This window comes from Candoia aspera, chromosome 8, assembly GCF_035149785.1.
Source record: "Candoia aspera isolate rCanAsp1 chromosome 8, rCanAsp1.hap2, whole genome shotgun sequence".
Classification (NCBI taxonomy): Eukaryota; Metazoa; Chordata; class Lepidosauria; order Squamata; family Boidae; genus Candoia; species Candoia aspera.
The window spans coordinates 46,922,610-46,946,684 of NC_086160.1; the positions used below are offsets into that span (position 1 = coordinate 46,922,610).

The following is a 24,075-nucleotide window of genomic DNA, read 5'->3' on the forward strand; positions in this document are numbered from 1 at the left end:
CCACGAACGGCCGTTCTGGGTCCGGGTGCGCGAGGATTGGCTCCGTGGTGAACAGCGCTTTCAGCCTGTTGAATGCGGTTTGGCACGCGGGAGTCCAATTTAGTACTGTGCCCGTGTTCTTGGCGCGTCGTGTGTCCCCCACCCCTTTAGTCTTGAGGAGGTCTGTTAGGGGGAGGGCTATCTCCGCGAACCCCCGTACGAATGACCTGTAAAAATTCGCGAAGCCGAGGAAGCTCTGGAGTTGGCGCCTGTTACGGGGGCGTTCCCAGTTCACCACTGCCTCGACTTTTGCGGGGTCCATCTCTATGCCTTCTCCGGAGATTTGGTACCCCAGGTAGTCTAGGCGTGCTTTATGAAATTCGCACTTTGAGGGTTTGGCATAGAGTTTCGCCCTTTTTAGCTTGTCGAGGACTTGTCTGACTAGGGTCACGTGTTCCTCGTGCGTTTTGGAGTAGATAAGGACGTCGTCTATGTAGACTAGGACCCCTTTGAACAGGTGCTCATGCAGAACCTCATTGATGAGCTGCATGAATACCCCCGGGGCCCCTGCTAGTCCGAATGGTAGCACTTTGTACTGAAAGGCGCCTAGGGGGCAGTTGAACGCCGTTTTCCATTCGTCCCCCTCCCTAATTAGGATCCGGTAGTACGCCTCGCGAAGGTCCAGCTTGGAGAATACTCTGCCCGTGGACAGGTGGGCGAGCATGTCTTTCACGAGGAGTAAGGGGTATTTATTGGATAGGGAAGCTGCATTGAGGCCCCGGTAGTCGGTGCAGAACCATAGGGTGCCGTCCTTTTTCTCTCGGAATAAGACGGGCGCTCCGACCGGTGAGCATGCCGGCTCTATGAATCCCCTCTCTAGGTTTTTGTCGATGAACTCCCGAAGGGTTGCCATCTCCTTCGGGGTCATCGAGTAAATCTTCGGCCTAGGTAAGGGGACATCGGGCAGCAGTTCAATCCTGCAGTCCGTCTTGCGGTGGGGGGGTAGTTGATCAGCTTCCGCCTCTCCGAAGACCTCTGAGAAGTCAGCGTATTGCTCCGGTAGATCTTCTGGTGTGGTTGTGTTGTCCTGGGTTGCCGCCTCTGCTCGTCCCACCGTGGGGTTGGTCCTGCCCGCTGGAACTGGCGCCCGATACTCGCCGTCGTCGAATCGGAAGGTGCGGGTTGCCCAGTCGATGCGCGGGTTGTTTGTTGCGAGCCATGGTATCCCCAAGACTACGATGGGCCATCCTATGTGGGTTACCACGAACGATGTTCGTTCGGTGTGGGTACCCATTTGTAGGGTAACCGGCTCGGTCTGCATCGTGGCTGGTGTCCCTCCCGCTGTTGAGCCGTCCAGCTGGTGAAATGCCAGCGGCGTGGGGAGGGGGAGGCAGCGTAGGGCGAGTTTTGCGACTATGTCGGGGTGGATCAGGTTTTTCGAGCACCCCGAGTCCACTAGTGCCGCGGCCGTGGTGGCTCCGTTGCCCCCAGAGAGCTTGATTGCCGCCATTATTACGGAGCTTTCGCCGCTCTGTCGAAGTGATCCGCGCCTCTGTCCCACCACCTGCCTCACGGCACGTTTTAGGGCAGGCGGGGAGCGTTTCCCGCCGGCTGGTCTGGGTCTGCAGCGTCCTCTCCCCCCCAGTAAGCATCCCAGCCTTCGTCCGGTGTCGCTGTGGCTCCGGTCATTCGGCAGTGGGGGGGTGGCAGCGGGTTAGTTGGTTTGAGGTTAGGTTTCAGTGCAGGTTTAGGAGCGCTCGCTGGGGTTCGGTTGGAGAAGCAATCTGCCGTTTTGTGCCCCATTTTCCCACACCTCCCGCAGGGCCCGCGAGTGAATTTCTTCCTTGGATATGTGGGACCGGCCATCCCCACGTGTGGCGTGGGTACCTTTGGGTAGGTGTTGGTTTTGTCTTCCGTCGTTGCCATTAGGAAGGTGCGGTGCGCGTGTTCTGCTTTCCCCGCGAGGTGGATCCAGCCGTGTAGAGTCTCCGGATCGTCCCGGTAGAGAGCCCATTGAAGTACTTCGCGGTTGAGCCCCCTTTTAAACATTTCTAGCAGGGTGGTCTCGGACCAGTCGTTGATCTTCCCTGCTAGGGCTTTAAATTCGAGGGCGTAGTCCGGGACAGTGCGTGTGCCCTGTTTGAGGCTTTGGAGTGCGCTTTTAGCCCTCTCTTTGGCTAGTGGGTCCTCAAAGTAGCGCTTCATCTCGGTAATGAAAGCATGGAAGTCAGAGAGGGCGCGGGAGTTGGACTCGTACATTTGGACGTACCAGTCCGCCGCCCGGTCTTGTAGTTTGATCGCCACGGCTGTGATCTTGTCCGCTTCGGAGTTAAAGGAGTGTCCGTGCCGCCCCATGAACTCCCTGGCGTTCGTAATGAAGAACGACAGTTTCGCAGGGTTCCCGTCGAAGAAAATGGGGAAGTCCTTTGGGGCCCGGGCGTTCTGTGAGTCCCCTCCTCTCGCTTCCCGACTCCTGGCTTCGTCCGCTTGGGCCGCTTGTTGATTAGCATTTGGCCCATGGGGGTGCGACGACCCGCTCGGGGTGTGGGCCTGCACGGGAACGTCGTTGGGCGGCGCCAGGGACATCAGCGATTGCAGCATGGTCCTGAGGTCCTGTAGCTGGGCCTCCATGGCTGCGAGTCTGGCTTGAGTTTCCCCGTCCGAAATCCGCGCCGCAGCTGGGGTCGGGTCTGTCGGTGTGTCCGCCGGGTTGAGCCGCTGGTGGGGTTCAGGCAGTCCCGTCTGCTGGTCCGCTTCCTCCGTTTGGGGGTGCGTCGGCTGGGTTGCCTCTCCATCCTCCACCGTGCTTGCTGCAGTTGGGCTGACGCTCCACGCCCGTGGCTGGGGTGCGATGTGGGGCGGGGGGGTCTCCGCTGGTCTCGGGAGGTATGTTGCTCCCTCCCGTGGCCGGGTCGCCTCCGCCGCCGTCTCCCTCTGGGGTTGGAGCTGAGGCTCGGGGTGGGCCGGGCGGGTGTCCGTGGCTCCTGGGGTCCACGGTGCCTCTGGCCTCGATCGGTCCTCCTCCGCTTCTTGCCGTGCGGTTCGCCCGCTTTGGCCACAACGCGTCGGCCTCATCGCTCGTGGTCTTCTCGCCGTCTATTTCTCCCGCGGCTCGTTGTCCGGTGGGGCTCGGCGAGGCTGAGTTTGTGACTCTCAGCTTTATGTCAGGCACTGCCTACCGCAGAGTAAAACACAGACGCTGATTCATAGGAGAGCAGGTTCCGGTTTATTTCGTACGTAGTGTCAGTTGCGAAAAAAGCTGAGAGTGAGAGGAGCGCGCCGGTGCGGGGTTTAAATACCCCGCGCCGGTCAGCGCCCCCTCACCCTGGGTTACGTCATCCCCCCCTTGTCCTGCATGCTGTCTTGCCGGTAGGTGAAGGGTTGCGAGGCCCCATCTGGTGCCCCGGGATCGCCCATCATCGGTTTCCTCATTCAGCCGGTGATTGCTGTCAGCTGGGCGATCTCCGTTGCGCTTGTGCTAACAGCTTGGGTGTGCCTCGCGATCCGCCTAGCCTTTGTCTTTTCTTCTTTCTCTTTTGTGTTCTGATGGCTGCATCCTCCGGCTAGGGTCTGTGGCTGTTGTTGTGCTTGCTATGCTTATCTTGAGCCCCTTCCTCTGCTTCCTCGTTATTGTCATGTGTGCCGTTGTGCTGATGTCTTCAGCTCAACGGCACTCATGACAATAAAATTGGTTTATTTGATCAAGGTTAAAATAGGTATGTTGTTATCTCTGGTAACCCTTAATGGACTTTTGCTGATCAGGAATGAAGAATGAGGCTTTAAGGATTTGTTTATAAATAAGAAATGAACTATGGGAAGAAGAGATAAGTTGTTGTATTTTAAGAGAAGATGATAAATTACTAAAATTGTTTATACTTGTGATGAAGGGGGAAGTCATTTCTTTATATATTTCTTTTCTTTTTCTTTACTATATTCTTATTTTTTCTGTCTTTTCTATTTTTATTTTTCTTTTCTATACTTCCTTTTTCTTTTTCTTTTTTTTTTTAAATTTCCATTAGTTTTTATCTTTTTAATTGTAATGTTTAATGAAATTACTATAAAAAAAGAATGTGACTTTTTTTTTTGTAACATTAGAGCTATATATACCTTGTGATTTTGAAGGACCAGGATCATCCTGATTTGAATCCATTACATGTTCAGGAGTAAGATTGTCAAATTCTTCTCTGCTGATGAGATTTAACTTCTTAAAATTTTCAACCTCTTGCTGAAATGGATAAACATTTACTGTCAAAAGAATAACAGCCCAGAGGAAAAATGCAGCATAAACAATACATTTAATGTTAAAAATATTATTTAAAGTATTTTCTACAGAATAAATCTAAAATATGAATATTATCTAAAATATAATTATTGTACTTGGCAACAGAAAGCACTGAAATACTGTGGCACTCATAATGAAAACTTAAATCAGCCTTTCCAAATTCATATCCTATGTCCTGAATATAAAATCATCCTTCTCATCAAGCAAGCTACTCAAATTGGAGGATTAAGAGTACAGCTTAGGCAAAGGCCTAACATTCCTAATTAATCCAGGAAAAAAGCTATGTTACAAAGTTCTCCTCTCTCCCATACCTGCTTATCCTAGCTCTGAAAAAAATACGTATTAGGATAATCAAAATCTATTACTGCCAATGAACTAGTACATAATTAACACATCATTTATATGACTATTTGAAAAAACTTAACTAGGAACATTCAAAGCTGTGCTTTAGTTCTCCCCTCAGTTTCAAGAGACAATTATCATATGACTGAACTTTTATTATTTTGATTTTGAAACAGTCTCCTTTCCACATTTCACTTATGACTAGAGTTTGTCTGTCACAGGTTCTTCAAATTTATTTTCATCCACCCAAGTAGGTCTATGGCAACAACTATATTCATTAAATTACATTATGTTCATTGCTCAAACTTGTAATTACCTTCATAGCAATGCAATCATTTTCACCTTGATCCATCCACAAATCCTGTTCATAGTAGTATAATCCATCATTAATAACTTTGGCAAGTTCTGATGTAATTTTTGCACGTGACACATGGTTGCCAGTTCGATCTCCTCCAGGATGTTTTCTCATATATGGTGGGGTCTGTGTCACAATCAAAATTTTATTTAAATCTTGATCATCAATTTCATAATCTGAATCACTTTCTGACCATTCTGTGAATGTATTTTTCCTGCCTTCTATTTGTTCCATCTCTTCATCGAACAAAAAATCAAGCTCTTCCTGTTCTTGTTCTTCAGAAGCCAGTGGTGGTTGTTGTTGACTCATCATTTCCTCACGTGCAGACACAGATTCCTGAAAAAGGCAAAAGAACTTTATTATTCTTGCAAAAATAAGAAGAAAATATTTACATGGAGAGATAATAGAACAGATCAATTAACAGCAGAAATAGCAATTTTAGCATTCATGCTTTATAAAATAGAACAGAACAGAATGTACAAATTAATGAATGGACTTAAATAGTCAGTACTGTGGCCAGTATCTTCTACATATTATTCTCTTTTCCCAAAACCGCCATTAGTATATGATGTGCAGTCACTGTCCAGAGGTGCTGGATGCATTTATGTAAGTCATTTCTTTCCAAGAAGCAAAGGGATGACAGGCCTGGCCCCAATCACTGGCCAGAGAAGAAGCAGTTCTTTCTACAGTCTATTGAAAGAAGAACTCCAGCAATGAATGATCAGGCTGGCCATAAGTGGGTACATAGATAGATAGATAGATAGATAGATAGATAGATAGATAGATAGATAGATAGATAGATAGATAGATGTGTGTGCCTGTGTGTTTAACTCACTATTTCATGCCGGTATTGGTCAAAACTGATCTTCCTTTGCTATTTTTTTCTGTCTAATTCCCCTTCTCCTATGTAATGGCTTTTTGGTTATTAAGTCCAATAAGCATGGTATCTCTATCATTCTTTCAATGAGACAACTTTAATAAGTTAGATGTTTAGACAAAATTGACAAAATCAATGAGAAATATCAGTGTATGGAAACCTTATTTGGAAACCATGTCTAAATGTGCCTTATTTTCCCTTGACTTTTCCTAAATTCACAGGAGGGTTTTTTTTTTTAAAAAAACACACACATTAAAACTAATATTTTAAGCCTTACCTTTGGCTTAGCTAAGGAGGGACGATGTCTTTTTTTAACTTCAATCCAAGGTTCAGAGTCCAAATCCGGGAGGCTTGTAGATAATCCTTTGGACATTACTTCAAGACTGCTTGTTTCAGTGCTTTTCTTAGTATTTAGACTTCCTATTCTTGGAGAATTTGGTGCAGATTCTAAAATGTAGAAATATTTTTTCTGTGCTTGGAAAGATCAGCTCATTTTTTAATTATCAATCAACATATTTTTAATGAAATTTACATTTTTTTCTCTTTATAGAGATTATAAATTATTTCTTCACCTGGTGCAAAATTTCTTCAAAGTTTAACAGATGTGATGATTATATAAATTCAGTTTTAAATGTTTTTTACATCAACTAATGGCACCAAGGATAAAATCAAATGAATACTGAAGTTTTCTCCTGCTTTGTATCTCACAAGAACAGATACAATCTAAACTGACACAATGAATATTATACAGTGATGCAGATTATATTCTAGCTCTGAGCATGGGTCGAATAGTGTACTGTGGAAATGTAAAACCACTAGCCAAATAAATCAGTATACAGTATATGTTCCAGCTATCTACAAAAGACACACATAATCTTGAACTTTGTGTTTCCATCAGATAAACAGGAATACAAATTGTATTTTTCATTTTAAAAATCCTGTCCATGCTAGTATTCCTTCCATATAAAGGCCTGGACCAGTAGTGCAAACAGTGTAACCCATTAATATCTCATCCTGGGACAATTTGGACAGGGCCAAATATCTGCACTCCTCAGTAGCAAGGGGTGGGTAGTATGGAGAGAACTGTAGGCATAATTAACCTATTTCACTTCTGAAAACTTTGCATTCTCTGAAAATCAGGACCACTTCTGGTCCCAGCAATACCCATATTTTGTGTGTCTTTCAACAAGTTGCACAAAGACTGGTGCATCTCTTGAGACAATTATAATTGAGTATTCCTGGCTTAGATAAAACATTTTGAACTACAGTATGCTGCTACTAAGATCTGCAGGACAGGCTCATTTGAAAATGTTATTTCTCTCAATGGCCCATTTTTCTAGCACGTAAGTCTTCTCTTGCGCTATTCTCAGGCTATGAAACACATATAGTGTGTAGCCCTCATTCTTCCAGTGTCTGAAAAATGTATAAAGCCCCCTTTTTTACAAAGCTTTTCACTGTTAAATGATTTAAATCTAAATTTGTTATTCTTAGTCTACATTTTATATTTTTAACATCAGATTAGAAAGGTGGGATATAAATTAATATTTTCCCAAACAATACACAAGACAAGGCTCATCAGGAGGCAGTACCTCAATGATCTTATCTGGGCTGGAATTCTAAATAGGGTCAGGCCTGAGTAGTACTTGGCTGAGAGACCACCAGGAAATTTCAGGACGATAGGCTATACTAAAAAGTGGGAAAACATAATCAAATATTTCAGTGGCAAACCATTTCCTTATCGTTGTCAAGATAACTGATGGATGCACTCTTATAGTCACCAGGAGTTGAATTTGAGTTGAGGTGTTTATCTTACAGACAGAACAGGGATGGACAAGTTTTTGTAAGCCAGAAACAGGGACTTGTTGGGGTAATTTTTGTTCTGCCTAATTTGGGAGGCTTTTGGGGAATTAAGTTTGGGAATAGAAGTGGGAGGTTCTGAAAGACAGCCCATTCTTAATTCATTCCTCAAACATCTCTCTCAATCACTTTGCCTAAGCTACTGTCAGTGTCCTGCCTGGACATTCTCCCTATGACTCAATTCAGTGCAAAACAGATACTATGTAATATCATCTCGAAAACAGTTAAGAAAGAATATGAAGCAAATATTCAAGACTTTTTTCATAATGACTTTTTCTTAATGGCTTTACACTGACAAGGAGACTGATGGCTGCTTACTACTGAGCCTTTGTTAAAATCACAAGATGAGATGACTCTGTTTTGTTGAGGCCCCAATACTCAATCCAATTTAGTTTTCCTACTTGAGCTGCTCTGAAAACCCAACATCCATCCCACAAGAAGAACACTGGGAGGATTGTTTCTTACATTAGAGTCAAGGGGTGCAGCATGGAAACTGTATCTCTCTGCTCCTGATCCTTTCTTCCTTTTTGTTTTACTTCATCCCTTATGATATTGTTGGGATTTTTTGTTATTCTTTTTGTGTGGGTTTATTTTTTTTTATAGAAGGGGTTCTTTTTTATGATGTTTCTGATTGTTAACCACTTCAGAAGTCGGTGGCATACAAATAAATAATTTGGCTTGGAAACTAAAATGTGGGAAGAAGAATTGCTCTAGCTGGGGATATTAGTCTGACTGATTATCTGTGAAGAAGAAGAAATCCAGTGCATTCTTCCCTTTCTGCTACTTTAACTCTAAACAAAAGCTCATACAATAACTGTCTGTACATTGTATATCTCAATACTTAAAGAGGCCTCAAGGTTCATCAACCAGAACTCTGTGGAGACAATGTACAATTGGAAAGTATGTTTATTTTTCTCTTGAAGCCAAGGAGAACAGCATAGAAAAGGAGAGAAAGTTCTCAGAAAGCTGGAAGTTTTGACTCTTCTGATTGGTACCATGACCTAGAGGACATTGCTTTTTTATATAGAAATAAAAGGCAAGAGATTATAGCTCACAAGTTTAGATATATATTCCAAGTTTAGATATATATTCCATTTCCCATTTCTTCAAGGATAGAAGTGAAGAAAAAAAACAATTCATGGAAGTAAATTAAAAATTCAAGCAGTAATGAACAACAATAGTTTATGGCTGGCCATTTGCATAAAAAATGGGGTATCTCTGGGTCTGCAGAAATGCAGAGCCTTAAATCACAATTTGACAGAAAGCAAAAACATCTTACCTGTGTGTGAACCAAAAATTTGGCCAGGTATGAACTCCGGGCAGTTAATAAGCTGAGAAAAGTCTGTTTGTGGAAGACTACATGGAGAAGGCCCTGGAATTGGCCATTTTTCTGGTTCTATCCTTTTCCTCATTTTCTGATCTACTATTTCTATTTCAGTACTGTCCTTTAAGGCCTATATGATAGAAATAAACATATTAATTAACCTTATGGAAATAAAATGCAATGTTACTTAACACTAGGTCCTTACCTTTTATACACAGAGAATAGGTTAAAAATACAAGTTACTGAACTTTTATTTTGATAGACAAATATTCTGTGAAGCCAAGAATGACCTTTTCATGATGGCTTGTTTTAACTTCTCAAGATGTTCTGATTTTCTGAATTTTGCAGAAATCTGTTAAACAAATTTCCATTTGGAAACAGCTGTCCTTTCCCTGAACTATAACCAATTCTTGATATATTCTTTGGCAAGTTTCTTTTTAAATGAAATATGTAATTGTCTCACTCCTGGTTTGTACAGGTAATCTTCAAGTTATGAAGGCAATTGGGACTGGGATTGCTGTCGTTAAGCGATGCAGTCATAAAACACATCATGTGACTGCATCGCTTAGCCTTGTTATAACACCAAGATGCACAGGTCATTAAGCGGGAAGTGGTGGGAGTCCCAGGTATGGAGCATGGGGGTGCCACATGGAGGTGGGGGATGTCTTGGGAGGCCTGGCGAAGGCCACACATGAGTTATGGGAGGGGGATGCTGGGGGCACATGTGTGGAAGCGCAGGGACGCCCAGGGAAGGAGGACATGAGGGTGCATGCAAGCACAGGGAGGCTGAGGGTGTGTACATGTGAGTGCAGGGAGGCCCAGGGAAGGAGGTTGCGGAGTGCCTGTGTGCGAGTCCAGGGAGGTTTGTGCAAATGCAGGGAGTCCCAGGGAAGGAGGGCTTGCGTACGTTCGTGTGAGCACAAGGAAGCCGAGGGAAGGAGAGCATGGGGTGCATGTGTATGAGCGCAGGGAGTCCCAGGGAAGGAGGGCTTGAGTGCATCTGCGAGAACACAGGGAAGGAGAGTGCAGTGCAGTGCACAGTGCAGTGCACAGGAATGACGACGGGGGGGACTTACCAAAGCAACTTGCAACATTCCCTGCTGGCTTCCCCACTGACTATGCTTGTGGGAAACTGGCAGGAAAGGTCACAAATGGTGATCATGTGACTGTGGGACACTGCAACTGTCGTAAGTACCAGCTGGCTGCCAAGCGCCCAAATTGTGATCACATGACCATTGGGGGCACTGCAGTGGCAGAACTTCAAGGACCGTTTTTTAAGTACCCCTCATTCAGTGCCATCACAACTTTGAATATTCATTGAATGAATAGTCGGTAAGCAAGGACTACCAGTACAATGAAAATTAAGAATGAATATGGAAAGCAATCAATAACCTATTTTAACAGTATTTTTTTTTTCTTTTAACTTGCCCATTGGACAAGTTAGGCTTGAAATTTCTTTACTTATAAAAAATAGAGTGTAAAGTCACTGTTATCAGAAAGTAATAGTTTTATTCGTTAATGCAATCCATCTATTTTAAATGCAAATTTCAATTCTAAAGAATAGCCCCCAATTTAAAAAAAAAATGTTTTGTTAAGGTGCACATGTGCAGCACTACAAATTCAAGGTGTTTTTAAAGGCCCAGAGTCACTTGCTGAGATAGGCTATAGAAATTGAATGAATGAATGAATGAATGAATGAATGAATGAATAAATAAATAAATAAATAAATAAAATATAGCATACATTTATTACTATTTGAATAGGTAAATTTGATTTACCTCTAATATTAAATTTACATTTGTAGTGAGAGCCTGTACACGGTGGAAGCTTGCAATCAAAGATATAGGCAAAAATCCTTGCTGGTCCATCTTTCTCCTCAAGAAGAAGTCTCTTTCCAGGTTTTCTACACTAAAATAATACTCGCTAAAAAACAATTTAAAATGTTTAGGTTAGCACAAAATATAAGATTGGGGGAGACTTGTCCTCTGAAAGCTGATTCATAGTTCTCATTTACAATAAATACTTATCACATTATTAGCGAACAATAAAACCATGCATGAAATATAAGTGGCAATAATACAAGGGCCCAAACAATATAATATGGAATCTGAATGTTTTCAATATAATAGGCAAATTGCAGGGATTTAGAACATGTCATTTATCTGTGGCTAACAAACTGCACAGGTGAGTAAAAAAATGTGACCTCTTTACAGTTTCAAAACAGAGTGAAGAAGCAGGATAGAAAGAGTACTGATGCTTTTCAACTCTGCTGTTGGAGAAGACTCCTGAAAATACCATGGATAGCCAAGAAAACAAACAAGTGGATCATCAAACAAATCAACCCAAAGTTCTCATTTGAGGTTCTCTATTAATGGCCAGGCTCTAATTATAGCTCTCTTGAGAAGTCAGTAATGCTCTGAAAGGAGGAAGGAAACAAGACATGGAAGCAGCAAGGTGGATGTATTCTATTATAGCAGTAGCAGATTATTCCTGGAGAAGGTCTATCTATACAGCTAACACCACTTGATGAATCAAAATCAATCAAGTTCAAAAACGAAGATTTATTATTATAACATGTACAGTAGCCATTTAATGTCAATATTCATGAGTGAATATGGTAATGATATCATTATTAAGGCTGGGCATTTAATATTTATTTAGGTTCTTCAACTATCTTAAAGGTAATTAATCCTGAGTATTATTATCACTTTTATGCTTCTAGTCTGATTTTTAAAAAGATTATATTATTACAAGAATAACTAAACTCTAAAGTGAAGAAATACAATATTTTATTTGGCATACTGATTTATACTATCTCAAAACATCATGCTACATATAGTTTGTATGACAAGATAGTACCTTCAAAGTATACAAATGATACTCTGCGAGTATCAAAAAGTTCTGTAGATAATTCAGAGGGATGGAAAGAGATACAAGTGTTTGTCTAAAATCTGATATAAGCAGATTCTCCACTCTAAAACATAATTAAGGTTGAAAACAGTCAAAGTAATGACAATGACAAATCCATATAAAGAATAAGGAATGATCATTCATATTCATCAAGAAATTGTAGTATGTGACTATGAATCTCTAAAATGTTAAAGAATAATAAAGATTTTCCTATTATGCAATTTAAGAAAAATGCAACATGCATAATGTTGATTAGGAAACAAAACTCCTTTCTTCAAGAAGATAAACCACGTTCTATGTGCAGATTAATTTTTCAAATGTACAAATTTAAGCAAGCCCAAAGGAAACTGAGAAAGATAATAAGATGAATTACTGAACCTGAATACTGATAACATGCTGCATTCTGTTATCCACAGAAATCACAAATGTACTTAACTATTGTAAAGATATGCATGCAGTTTAATCTTACATATAAGCAACTATACTGACTCTATTTAGAAAAAAGTTAGTCCCATACTACAAATCTGAAAGAAATGACCTCAAAGTTTTGTAGTTTAATTTTTTTTTCTTTAATTGAAGAAAAATATAACAAGAGTAACTGAAGCTGGGATCTTTGGTATCTTTTTTAGAAATATAACAATATGATAATTTTTCTACAATTATTCTCCTTGGCAAAATACATGAATGTAAAGAACTGGTTTTACTGAGATGAAACTAGAACAAGTTTTAATGGCAATATATGTTCATCTAAATATATACCCAAATTAATTTTCTTTTCCCTAAAATTAATTAGCTGTATAAACATTTAAAGAGTTCTTTGGAGAAAGATCCCTGAAAAGTCAGTAATACAATTAAAACTGTAGAAAGCAATATAGGAATCTAGGTTATGAATATGCTTATTTGTTTTTGAGCTTAGCTCTCTCCCCCTCACCTTTTAAAGAAAGCTGTAGGTTCTATTAACTATAAATTTGAGAAATTCTGATACTTTAGCTTTAGATAATCTAGAAAATTAAAAGATTACAGCATAAAGTTACAACTACATTTAGAATCCAATGAGAAAATTATAAGACCTTTCAAGATCATTTTGGAAGAGAGCAAAATACAATCTTTATAAACTGATTAATCATTTCAAAGATATATTCCATACTAAGACCAATCCAACTAAGATTTCTTATGAATAATTCAGCTCCCACTAAGATTTTTGAAATCTCAAAAAAAATCTTATTATTCACCACAGAATTGAAATTGTGATCAATACTAGAGTGCACATTTTGCTGAGTATCACATGGGGACCTCATCATATCATACCTTAGAAGATCTGGGTTCTACACTGCAAGCTAAAAAATTTGATCACAATGCAAAATTGTCTGCATTTTCCTCCCTCACTTGTCTGAGGCAGTGGACATTATGCTGATTATGCTACAGAGAATTGTATTTCCACTGTCACGTTTCACAACACCTGGCAGCAAGAATCAGGAAAAGATATAACACAATTTGAGATGGATAGCCTCATGCCAGATACTTTCTGCCCTTACAAATACGGTTTTTTTCCTTCATTTTTTTACATCAACTTTAAAAAAGAAAGCAAGAGAACAATAAGATGCATAGAATGCAAGGGTAATAAAAACCATCAACAACAGGTCAACAGCTTCAATGAAAAAGCAATCTGCTACTGCAAATGGTGCTTCTTCATTACATATTCAGGATTTTCTTTAGTATTGGTTTTTGAGATAACTGACCTTCTAGATTTTTTCTACTTTTATTTGTATATTATTGGATCATAATTATCCATGCCTAAAATTATTCTGTTTTTCTTCAGTTCAAATACAATACAACACAACACAATAACCAACCATCCTTGTGACAACCAAAATTGTCTCAGATCATGGTAATTTCACAATTACAAATGTGTCATAGACATGAACTTGCCACATTGTAATACATAAGGCAAAACACACCAAAATTGCAGAACTAGGCTTATAGGATGAAAAGTTTCTGGATTCATCCTTCTTAAAAATTTACAGTGAAAATGCTTGAACACGAGCAAAGGAATAAACACTGATTTCCAAACAATGCTACAGGTACATTAAAAAGCCAAAGTTTTCAAGTGAAGGACAATTTGTTTTAAGTTTGGCTTCCCCACCCTCTTTGGCACATAGATTAAACAGTCTACTTACATTTGGCGTTTAATGTATTCTTTAAGCAATGTTTCATCCACAGAATACATCTGCACTCCTGTTCCATCATCATAGTAATACATTATACTAGTGCTAAGATCTGGCTGAAATGGCTGATCAGTCCTTTCACTATATTGTTCTCGGTAGCCACATGAATAGTCGTGGTTCACTTCAGAATTGGCAGAAGAAAAAAAAGTAGGTAAGTAAAAGCAGCCTTGAATGTTTTTATTTTTGTGAGTCAACATGCAGATAGGAATTGCAGGACAGAACATTTGTAGTAATGTAAAGATTCTTTTCTTTCTTTCTTTCTTTCTGGTTGTTAAGAATCAACAATGACTTGGTGGCACATAATCAATACATACATATCCAACTATCAGTGGCAATGCCTCCTATTCTCAGAGGGCAAGGACTAGTGGGTTAGATTCTTTTACTAACTTCTCTAAACGTATGACTCAATTCAATTCCATGCCTCAGCTCGTAGCAGAAGAAAGTTCATGTGGCTATTTAACAGGTGGGGAAAAAATCAAGACTTCTGGGCAGAGAAAAAGTGGGGCATTGGATACCTTTGTATATCAACAATGATCCTTTGTGGCAAGTATCAAACTTCTAATCTTCTGTTTTGTACAGACAGTGAGTTATAGAACAGCTGTCTCCTAATTGCAGGAAGGCTGCCCTAAGAAACAAAGATGATACACTGAAGCATCATCCTTCAAAAGGCTACTGCTGCAGAAGCAAATTGTCATTTTTTGTTACATTTTGTAAAATTTATTTTCAATTACCATGTCGCTGCTTAGCAAATCTTTGTTACTGATAATTTGTGGAAATATAGCTATTCTGGAAGGTTTGTATGCAGTGAGTAGTTGTGTGTAGACGTATGGTTAGGTATTAAGATGTGAAACTAGAGGAAATGCAATTTCTTACTCAGATTAAGAATAGAGTGGACGGATATGAATAAATTACCCATTAAGTCTCTTCTGACATTTAGCCTACACTCAGAAAAACACCCATGCTGGAAAAACAGAATATATTTAGGCAATAGCAGTGAAAAATTAATGTGTAAGATTTTTGAAAAATGGAGCTTTCAAAATATTCTAAAATGGGATATGACCAAAATCTTGGTTCTGAGGATTGTTCTGTTTCTGGAGAACAATCAGAAATATAGATACTTTTCCATCTGATGTAATAGCTACAAAGAATGATTAAGTTAGTTAGCTGATCAAATCCCATTATAGTAAGGCTAAGGCTTCTCTTCTGTTTCTGTGCTCACCAGAAGTAATGTAGGCCTTAGTTTCAAAGAAAGACCTCTGCAATCACTATTATTTTATCTAAAACCTTGGGAAAGATTGTGTAGAATAACTAACAACTGACTCTCGAGAATGACTCTGCATCTTCTGCAGAAATGATTCTTTATCTGCTTAAAAGGGCATTCAATAGCATTCTAAATATTGTTGTGATACACGTAAAAACAGGTAAATCCCTATGCACAAGATCATTATGTTCACAATATAAGAGAGACTCACTGTTGATTATCTACTGCATTTTTTTTTGTTCCTCTCTGGAGAAAAGAAAAGGAATCCCTCAGACACAATGATAGTAGTATGGAAGAAGTCTGTTGAGTTTTTGAGATAATTCACTAAAACCCATATTGTTCTAAGCAAGTCAAAATGAGCTGCAGGTCTCAATTAGATTTAGAGATGCTGGAAGTTCCCCTTCTTTAGCACTACCAAGACTAAATGTATACCTGACAATTTTTGGATCAAACATTTCTCTGAAAGTGCGATGAGAGTCAGAAGAACTAAATCACTGGAATGTATGCTATAATACCGATAGCATAACCAAACTGTATTGGTATCTGGTAGTTTGAAGCACTGGTTGGTATGACATTGAAGCTTCCCAAATAGATTAAACAGGTGGAGTCTTACCTCCAAGGGAAAACAGATGATGCCTAATCCTCTGAACACTGCAGCAATGTTTGTAGCTAGAAAAAAATTACTCCTGTTGGGAAATCTGGGAGCTGTTCTTTCTTGTCACTGGCTGAAAATGGGTTCTTCGTTCATTAAAGACAGAAAATAGCTAACTGCATCTATCCTCCTTTTAGGGGAGCAAAAGACGAAGATCCCCCCCCAGAAATGGAGGCAAGATAATTCTGGAAATAAAATCCACATTCTAGTACTTGCGCTATGTGCATAAGAACCATTACACTGTGTCATTTTCCAATACTGAAAATGGTGATATGGGAGACTGAGAGTAAAGGTTCCAGATACATATCTGTTGATCATTAAGGTGATCTCTGAAAGGTTATCCTCCTGTATATCGGATAAAGACAGCTTCGATTTCAGAAGCCTCTTTTTCCTCAGAAGAGTAATTAAAGACCAGGGAATTCATAGTCATATTATCAAAGAACAGATATCTGACACCATGTAGTATTTTTCCTTACTTAAAAGGAAAAATGCACCTGGTCTATTTATGGGAGCAGATTTTCTTTCTTAACCACAAAATCTCAACAGTATTTTTTTTTTGCAAAAAATTCTGGAAAAAAAAAAGGTAGGGAAAGTGATTTTTCTATGAAGGAACCTCCTGCCCAATTGGAGGAAACTTAGCAAATGAAGCAGAATAAGTGCACTTGTCCAAGATATCTTTTAATTTTTTCCAACTAAAATTGCTCTTGATCATAGCTATTCTTTGATTATCATGACTGCCATCATCATCATCATCATCATCCTTAGAATATGGCATCAATTTCAAGGAGTTTTAGATACAATATTAAGCCATGAAAATTATCACTTACTGTAGATGGGTACAGCCTGATTTGTCACTAATAAGGATGGTTCAGCTGAGCAGATTGAGCTCCCCCCACCATGACAGCTATTGGGCACTGAATTAACAGAGCAGTGTTCTGTCAGAATGATATTAGCGGGCAAAGAAACTGGTGTAAATTGCTTTTTAATTATATCAATATCCTTCCTTTTTGCGAGCATGTTTTCTAACTCAATTTGCCCACTGCATCCTCAGAACGGCTTTAAGAAAGAGAAGCAATAGTGTGTCTAAAAATAGGATAATTTTTAAAGGTAAGAAATAAATATAAAATAATTTAAAATATAAAAGAAGCAATATACTGTAAGTGTGGATTTTATAGATAGAGACTTAAGTGGAACAGAAACTAAAAGACAGACAAGTCTGCTCTAAATGAAGATAGGAAAAGCTTGGGATTAAAAGGAGGAGATATAACTACAGCTGTATTTTACTAGATAAGTTTTTGACAAAGTTCCTTACTAAAGATTGCCCAAGAAAACTCAGGTAGATTGGAGAGAAGACCCAACATTCAACTGCAACTGTCTACTTAGCCTATTAATTCTGGTAACTGTTATATTCTGTTTTAACAATATTGCTTTTGCATACTTCATTTATGCCTAGGTGGGTCAGTCACTCTCTCTCTTGGCCCAACCTACTTTACAGGCTTGTTGCTGGTGTGGAAAATATGAGGGAGCACTATATATGCTTGAGCTCTTGAACAAAAATGGTGGGAGAGAAATATAGTAAATAAATGTATTAACGTATTTTCTCTACTTATGTATTTGAAGTTATTTGTGTTGGAGGAAGTGTTGGGAAATTGTAATGACCACCACATCTTCATATTTCTTTTATAATGTTTATTTTGTGATAGCTTTTATTTTTTTATCTCATTAAGAAGAGTAAGAAAGCCAGTTTGGTGTAACGGTTAAAGCACCAGGCTAGAAACCGGGAGACCGTGAGTTCCAGTCCCAACTTAGGCACAAAGTCAGCAGGATGATCTTGGGCCAGTCACACTCTCTGAACCCTAGGAAGGGGGCAATGGCAAACCACTTCTGAAATCTTGCCAAGAAAACTGCAGGGACTTGCCCAGGCAGTTGCCAGGAGTCAACACTGACTCAAAGGCACCCAAAAGAGAGAGAGAGAGAGAGGGAGGGAGAGAGAGAGAGAGAGAGAGAGAGAGAGAGAGAGAAGTTATTCCTTTAAAATGCAATGCAGAAGAATCCATTCTAGCCCAGGCACTGGGAGAACAACTAGGTCTTAAGCAGTTTACAAAAGGTCAGAAGGATAGGAGCAGTACAAATTTGGGGAGGGGTTATCATTTTTATACTCAACTCTTCATTCCTAAAGAGGTTTTTTGTATTATTATTATTAGTCTAGTGTCCAATATGTTTTAACTGATTTACTTTTTATGTGTTCTTGGCTTTTATATGCCTCTCCTCAAGTGAAATGTTACACAGTCCTTTTTTAGATTCTGTATGGGAGTCCTGGCAAAAGTAGAATGTTGCAAATTAGACATCCTGACAGAAAAAGTAGAATCTTAAGGTGAGATATTATTAAAGTAAGATCTCTTAAATCACACTTGTAAATTTCAAATTTCCTCTCACGACCTATTAAGCAACAGATTATAGCTGCTTGTTACATTTGACCTAGGCACTCTCAGTCTGCCCACAAATTAAAACTCTAAGCCTATTTCAAGTTGTTGTTTACTATTAAATTTTATATTTATTATATAATATAATAAATATTATAATTTTTAAAGCTAATTCACATAACAAACCATGACTTGGAATTATGTTGTAAGCAACCCATATAACTATGGATAGTTTTGCAATTTAGTATGTTCAATACCATTCTTTCTTAATAATTTTCTATTTCCATACTTCGAGGATTTCCTCTTCCACGTCCTCTTCCTCTTCCCCTGCCTCTCCCTCGTCCTCTGTAAAATCCCCGAACACTGCCACCTTCACTTCTCACGCTAGAAACTTCATCATGATCTTCTCGCTTTTCCCTATCCCTTCGCCAGCCTTTTGGAAACAGAAAAATAAGGTTCCGCAGTTATACAACTGAAGTTTCCATATTCAGACATCAATGACATATGCAAGATAAACCACCAGAATTTTAAATGACATACTAGTTCTTGCCTCATTGCGTCTGTTGTTGTGAGGCACAAGCTTGCAAGTTTCTGGCTGAGATCTTGAACTGTTCCGAGATCCTGGTCTATCTTGGGTATCTGGCTTCATATCATCTAAATGAAGTGGCACCCATTTATGCTTGTTACCTTCAAATATAAAATATAAAAGTAGAAAAGCATATAAATCTAATACAATCATTTCTAAAATATAAGTTGCAATTAAATTCTAATATATACAAAGAGAAGAAGAAATATAACAGTATTCTAGCCAGAACAATAAATTCCCTATTTGGAAAAAAAAAAAAACATTTCTCATTCTTTCCACAATGTGGAATCTTGTACCTTGGAAGAATTCTTCAATCAAAATACAATTTTAATTTATTATTAAAACACCTTGACAATTCAAGTTCCAGTTAGAATAATCTGCAGTTCTCTATTCATATCTAGTACAGTACAAGTAAATCCAAGCATATGAATAATTTTCAGTTCAAAAGCATAGTGTAAAAAGCAAATATATTAAATTTCTAATAACTGTAAATACTCTTTTATTTTCCAAACCTGAGCTCAGAAAACACCAACAAGAAAAGGAAAAGTGATAGCTGCTAAGTCTTTTGCCACCATCCCATAGGGGATGGAGTATGTTCTAAAAAATCACTCCAGCTATGTAACAGGTAAATGTACATACATGCAAGAGCAATCTTAAAAAGTGTTGTAGTCACTTTTAGATTTGAATTTATCTAATCAAGATCAAGAATTACACTGCAAATCTGTTTTGGAAGTAAAATCAGGACGTAGAAAGAACCATGCTTCATCCTTGTTTTCAAATACAAGCACTCAAAACATGCCAAAAAAATCTGCTAAGAAAATCCATTTTTTGTAAATGTATTAAAGATAACAAAAGGAACAAGCTATTTTTAACTGAAGGACTCGCATTCAATTGAGTAGGTTAGAACTTCCCCTTGAATTTATTGCAATTAATTTTTTTATTGCTGAAATGTGTAAAGATTAAGAAAAGATATGTATGCAGGCACAGTTTTAATCTGTACAATGCAGTTGATAGTAATAAACAATTTTCAATTTTCAGAAACAGCCTTTGTACAAGTAGAATAAATACTTTGAATTTAATCCTGTTCACTGTTTTAATAAAGGGCACTGTAAATTTCTGTCCATTTAGAATTTTCATTAAAGATTTGCTCAGTTCTAAACTAAGGTATTCTTTGTGCACACAAAACATAAGAACCACTACTAGAACAGTAATATGTTTGCTTCATTAATAAAATTGGTAAGATGTTAAAAATGGCAAGTGGCTACACAGTACGTCTCTTTCAATATAGCTACCATACTTAAAAACTATAGATAAAATTTATTCCAGACTAACCTTTTTTCTTTTGATTGTTAATCTGACCCTCATCTTCACTAACATTTTCTCCAGGAATATCTGGATTTATCTCTAGGTTTTCCTTTATTTTATTGGTACTTTTCCTTTCATTCTTTTCTTCTTTCTCTTTTTTGATTGGAGCTTTTTTATTCTGATTACTTACATTTTTACACTGTAACAAAATATTTAAAAAGATGTAATTTTCAGCATATTCACATATTTGTGGCTTTTAAAATTAATCATATTTTTAAAAATCCTATTTTCTTCCATCTGTACTTCCTTCCCTTATTTACCAAATGACCTTATTTCCCTTATTTACAAAAAGGCAATTTGCACAAAGACCCAATTATTGTTCTTCAAACCTACTTCAGGTATAAACTTTCTTTTGAGCGGTATTTTCTTTCCTTTGGATATCATGACATGAACAAGATCCGCATCAATTCCATTGTAGGGCATTGTATATGCTTTCAGAATAAATAAAGCATTATATGGCTAATGACAGCAGAAGTCACAGTACATTACAGAAAAAAAAGGAAAGCCATCTATGTGGAAGTAAGTATTACTATTGCCATTTAAGATTTTAAAAAACAAATAGCAATATAGCCTTTTAGCTGTCAGCTGCCTGCCACAACCTATTGAAAGTAGAAGAACCAAGAGTTCTGTGATCAACTAGAGAAATAAAACTATGAACAGCCTAGACAGGAAGGACCACCAGCAGAATGCTGAGAAGACCAAAATGTAGTATGTGTTCTGGCGCTCTGCTAGAAGTATAGACAAACAACACCTTCTAAAAGGACATAGAAAACTGAACCTATGGTGCATTTTTTTTCAGAAGCATATTTACCTCAGAGCTTGCAATTTCACTTGGTGTTGGCCAGTTTGTTGCATCACTGAAATCATCTGCCTGCAGTAATAACAAAAACAACTTATTGTCCATACAGTATTTGTTTAAAAGCCAGCAGGAAAGTATTCATATTTGTCAATGAAATTATGCCACAGCAACTAGATTACTGATAACAACAAGATCATTAATAATCGTCTTGACTATTACAGCAAGATGACCAAATGAACAGAGCAAATACAGGTAGTCACAATTAACAATCACAATTGGGACTGGCAACTCCGTCGCTAAGCAATGTGGTTGTTAAGTGAGACATCATGTGACCATGACAGACTTACCTCACTTCCACCATGGTCATTAAGCAAATCACCTGTGGCCGTTAAATGAGACATCATATGACCACAACTGCTGGCTTCTCCATTGACTCTGCTTGCCAGAAGCCAGGTGTGAAGCACACAAATGGCAATCACATGATCATGGGACAGTGCAATGGTCATAAACACCCGCTGGTTGTGAAGCACCCAAATCTCAACCATGTGACTGTGGTGACACTATGATGGTCCTAAGCGCAAGGACTGTGGTGGAATGTCAAGGACTGGCTGTAAAGTTACTTTTTCAGCACCACTGTGACTTTGAATGGTTGCCAAACAGGGCAGTCATTAAGTGAGGACTACCTATAGATCAAATATTTCCCAGTCCCTGCACCTATTTTTAATGAATTGTTGGAGCTATAAAAACTCAGTGTTGTCTTAATCTGTAGGATTTGCTTACCTTTAAAAACTTATATACTGTATCTAAGAAGGAAAGGAACAATAGGGAATTTAAGATCAGAACTGAAGCAATACTTAAAAATGGAAACAGCTTTTTTAAAAAAGCACAAATTCACATAGTTTCTACATTGATGGAGGGGGCAGGATTGGATTAGCTTTTCTAAATTTATCAGTACTAGTATGGTAATTTGAAAAATAATGCTATGGTGGCAGTGGTAGCCAAGCCCATAAAAATCATATGGAGTTGTAAATATAAATTATATTAAGTAGTTGCAGCATTCTTATTTCTTGACAGAAGAAAAAAACCCTATTAGACCAGAATAAAATACACCAAAACAAAGTTTAACCACATTCTTAATAGTGTCATTTTGAGTATTCTGACTGTTCTGAATACAGCTGATGAGGCAGTTGTTTTCTGTTTGTGATCTGGTTGCCTTTTTCAAAATGTTACCACTTTAAACAGTGCAGCATTAGGGACTAGAAACATCCTTACTATTGATTTAGACTGGATGAAATGAAGTGATATTGAAGTATTGTGAGCAAACAGCATTTAAGCACCACCAGAGAAGAGAAGACAGTTTGCCACCTGCTAGTCTGCCTAATAAGTTACTGGGTTTATTCTTGTTGTTTTTCATTTGTTGCTACAAAGAAGTGTTAGGGGGAAAAAAAAGATTTAAAGCATTGGATACACAGCTTCAGGTAAAGGTAGTTTAAATGACGTAAACCGTCAGGAAGTAAGAACAAAGTTTCTTTTCTTTCTTATTTAAAGTAGTCCAGAGGTGATTTATGTATAATTCTTGGACAAAGGTAACTGAATCATAATCACAAAAGAAACAACCCATGATTATACTTCAAAGCAGGTTTTTGTTTTGTTTTTTTAATCGTATGGCATAGCAGTTTGGTGTTCATGCTGCTTTTTCTTGCTGGGAAATCCTTGTGAGGTCCAGCAGCCAGATCTGTAGACTAGCTGTGACAAATCACGTTACCCAGGGTGCACCACAAGGAGGCTAGTCTACATTGCACCGAGTTGGGCTGAGAAAGTGACTGGCCCAAGGTCACCCAGCTGGCTTTCATGCCTAAGGTGGGACTAGAACTCTCAGAATCTTGTTTCTAGCCCAGCACCTTAACCACTAGACCAAACTGGCTCTTCAAAACAGTAAACAAAAGGAGTGAGTCATGAGTACATTTCCCAAAGCAGAGAGAGAAACAATTTGAACAGGTTAGGATGCCCTCCTCCTTCAGCAGAGGAGATACTAATAGGTACAGAACTCTGAAGGCCTTCGGTCAGGAAATGGCCAAACCTGTTAACAGGCATTAAAATCATCAGGAAAATGCAATTACAAAGTATACTTTCTCATGAGGAACTGATATGGAATATGGAGGGGAAAACGCATCTTTTTAGAAAAATAGAAAAAAGAAAGAGCATTTTAAAATTCCTACATAGATGTCAGAGTTCATGTGTCAGAGTTTAAATGGGCTGCATTTAGTTCACAAATGTGCAGACAGGGAGCCATACCTGCATTAAGAAAACAGATAAAGTTGAAAAAGTTTTGTGTGCAAAAGTTCAACAAGCCAAAGATATTCTGTCTTTTCTAAAAGATTTATCTCTATGTTAATTTGCACAGACTGACTCCTGGACTTTGTTTATATTGATATTTGAAGATGCATTATAAATATTACGGACTCTATCTGAAGTCAACCACCTGACAAGGACCTCAGGAAAGGGGGGGGGCGGGAAACAAACCAGTAAACAAAGCAAGAAAGCAAACAAAGGAATATGGCCTTGGCGGTGTGAAGATCAGCAAGGGACGCAGGCTGAAACCAAGCAGTCAAAACTGCCAGTAGGTGAAAACTGCTCATCAAGCAACATTTACATAGCCTAGCAATGATAGCAACAATCAACCCTCTACTCAAGAGGTTATCACTGGACCTGGCAGTACTGGACAATTTTTATCCAGTCTCCAACCTTTTCAGGGAAGGTTGCTGAGAAAGTGGTATGTCTTCAGCTCCAAGGGATCTAGATGAAGTGGATTATCTTGTCCCATGGCAGTCAGATTTC

At 38.9% G+C, this 24,075-nt stretch overlaps 1 protein-coding gene across 4 annotated transcripts in view; it reads right to left on the reverse strand.

The window, feature by feature from the left end:
- Positions 1 to 24,075, reverse strand: part of LARP1B (La ribonucleoprotein 1B) — a 57,051-nt gene that overhangs the window by 23,315 nt on the left and 9,661 nt on the right. For 2 of the 4 annotated variants that reach the window (XM_063310092.1, XM_063310091.1), the window contains exons 3-12: positions 21,250 to 21,309; positions 20,406 to 20,577; positions 19,028 to 19,174; positions 18,777 to 18,920; positions 14,104 to 14,272; positions 10,795 to 10,939; positions 8,972 to 9,146; positions 6,113 to 6,282; positions 4,920 to 5,294; positions 4,087 to 4,204 (exon numbers count right to left, since the gene is read on the reverse strand). In XM_063310092.1, coding sequence (XP_063166162.1) covers positions 4,087 to 4,204; positions 4,920 to 5,294; positions 6,113 to 6,282; positions 8,972 to 9,146; positions 10,795 to 10,939; positions 14,104 to 14,272; positions 18,777 to 18,920; positions 19,028 to 19,174; positions 20,406 to 20,577; positions 21,250 to 21,309 — 1,675 coding nt within the window. Of the gene's footprint in view, positions 1 to 4,086; positions 4,205 to 4,919; positions 5,295 to 6,112; positions 6,283 to 8,971; positions 9,147 to 10,794; positions 10,940 to 14,103; positions 14,273 to 14,666; positions 14,746 to 18,744; positions 18,921 to 19,027; positions 19,175 to 20,405; positions 20,578 to 21,249; positions 21,310 to 24,075 lie in introns of those variants that run through there. The other 2 variants (XM_063310094.1, XM_063310095.1) reach the window with 2 other exon arrangements.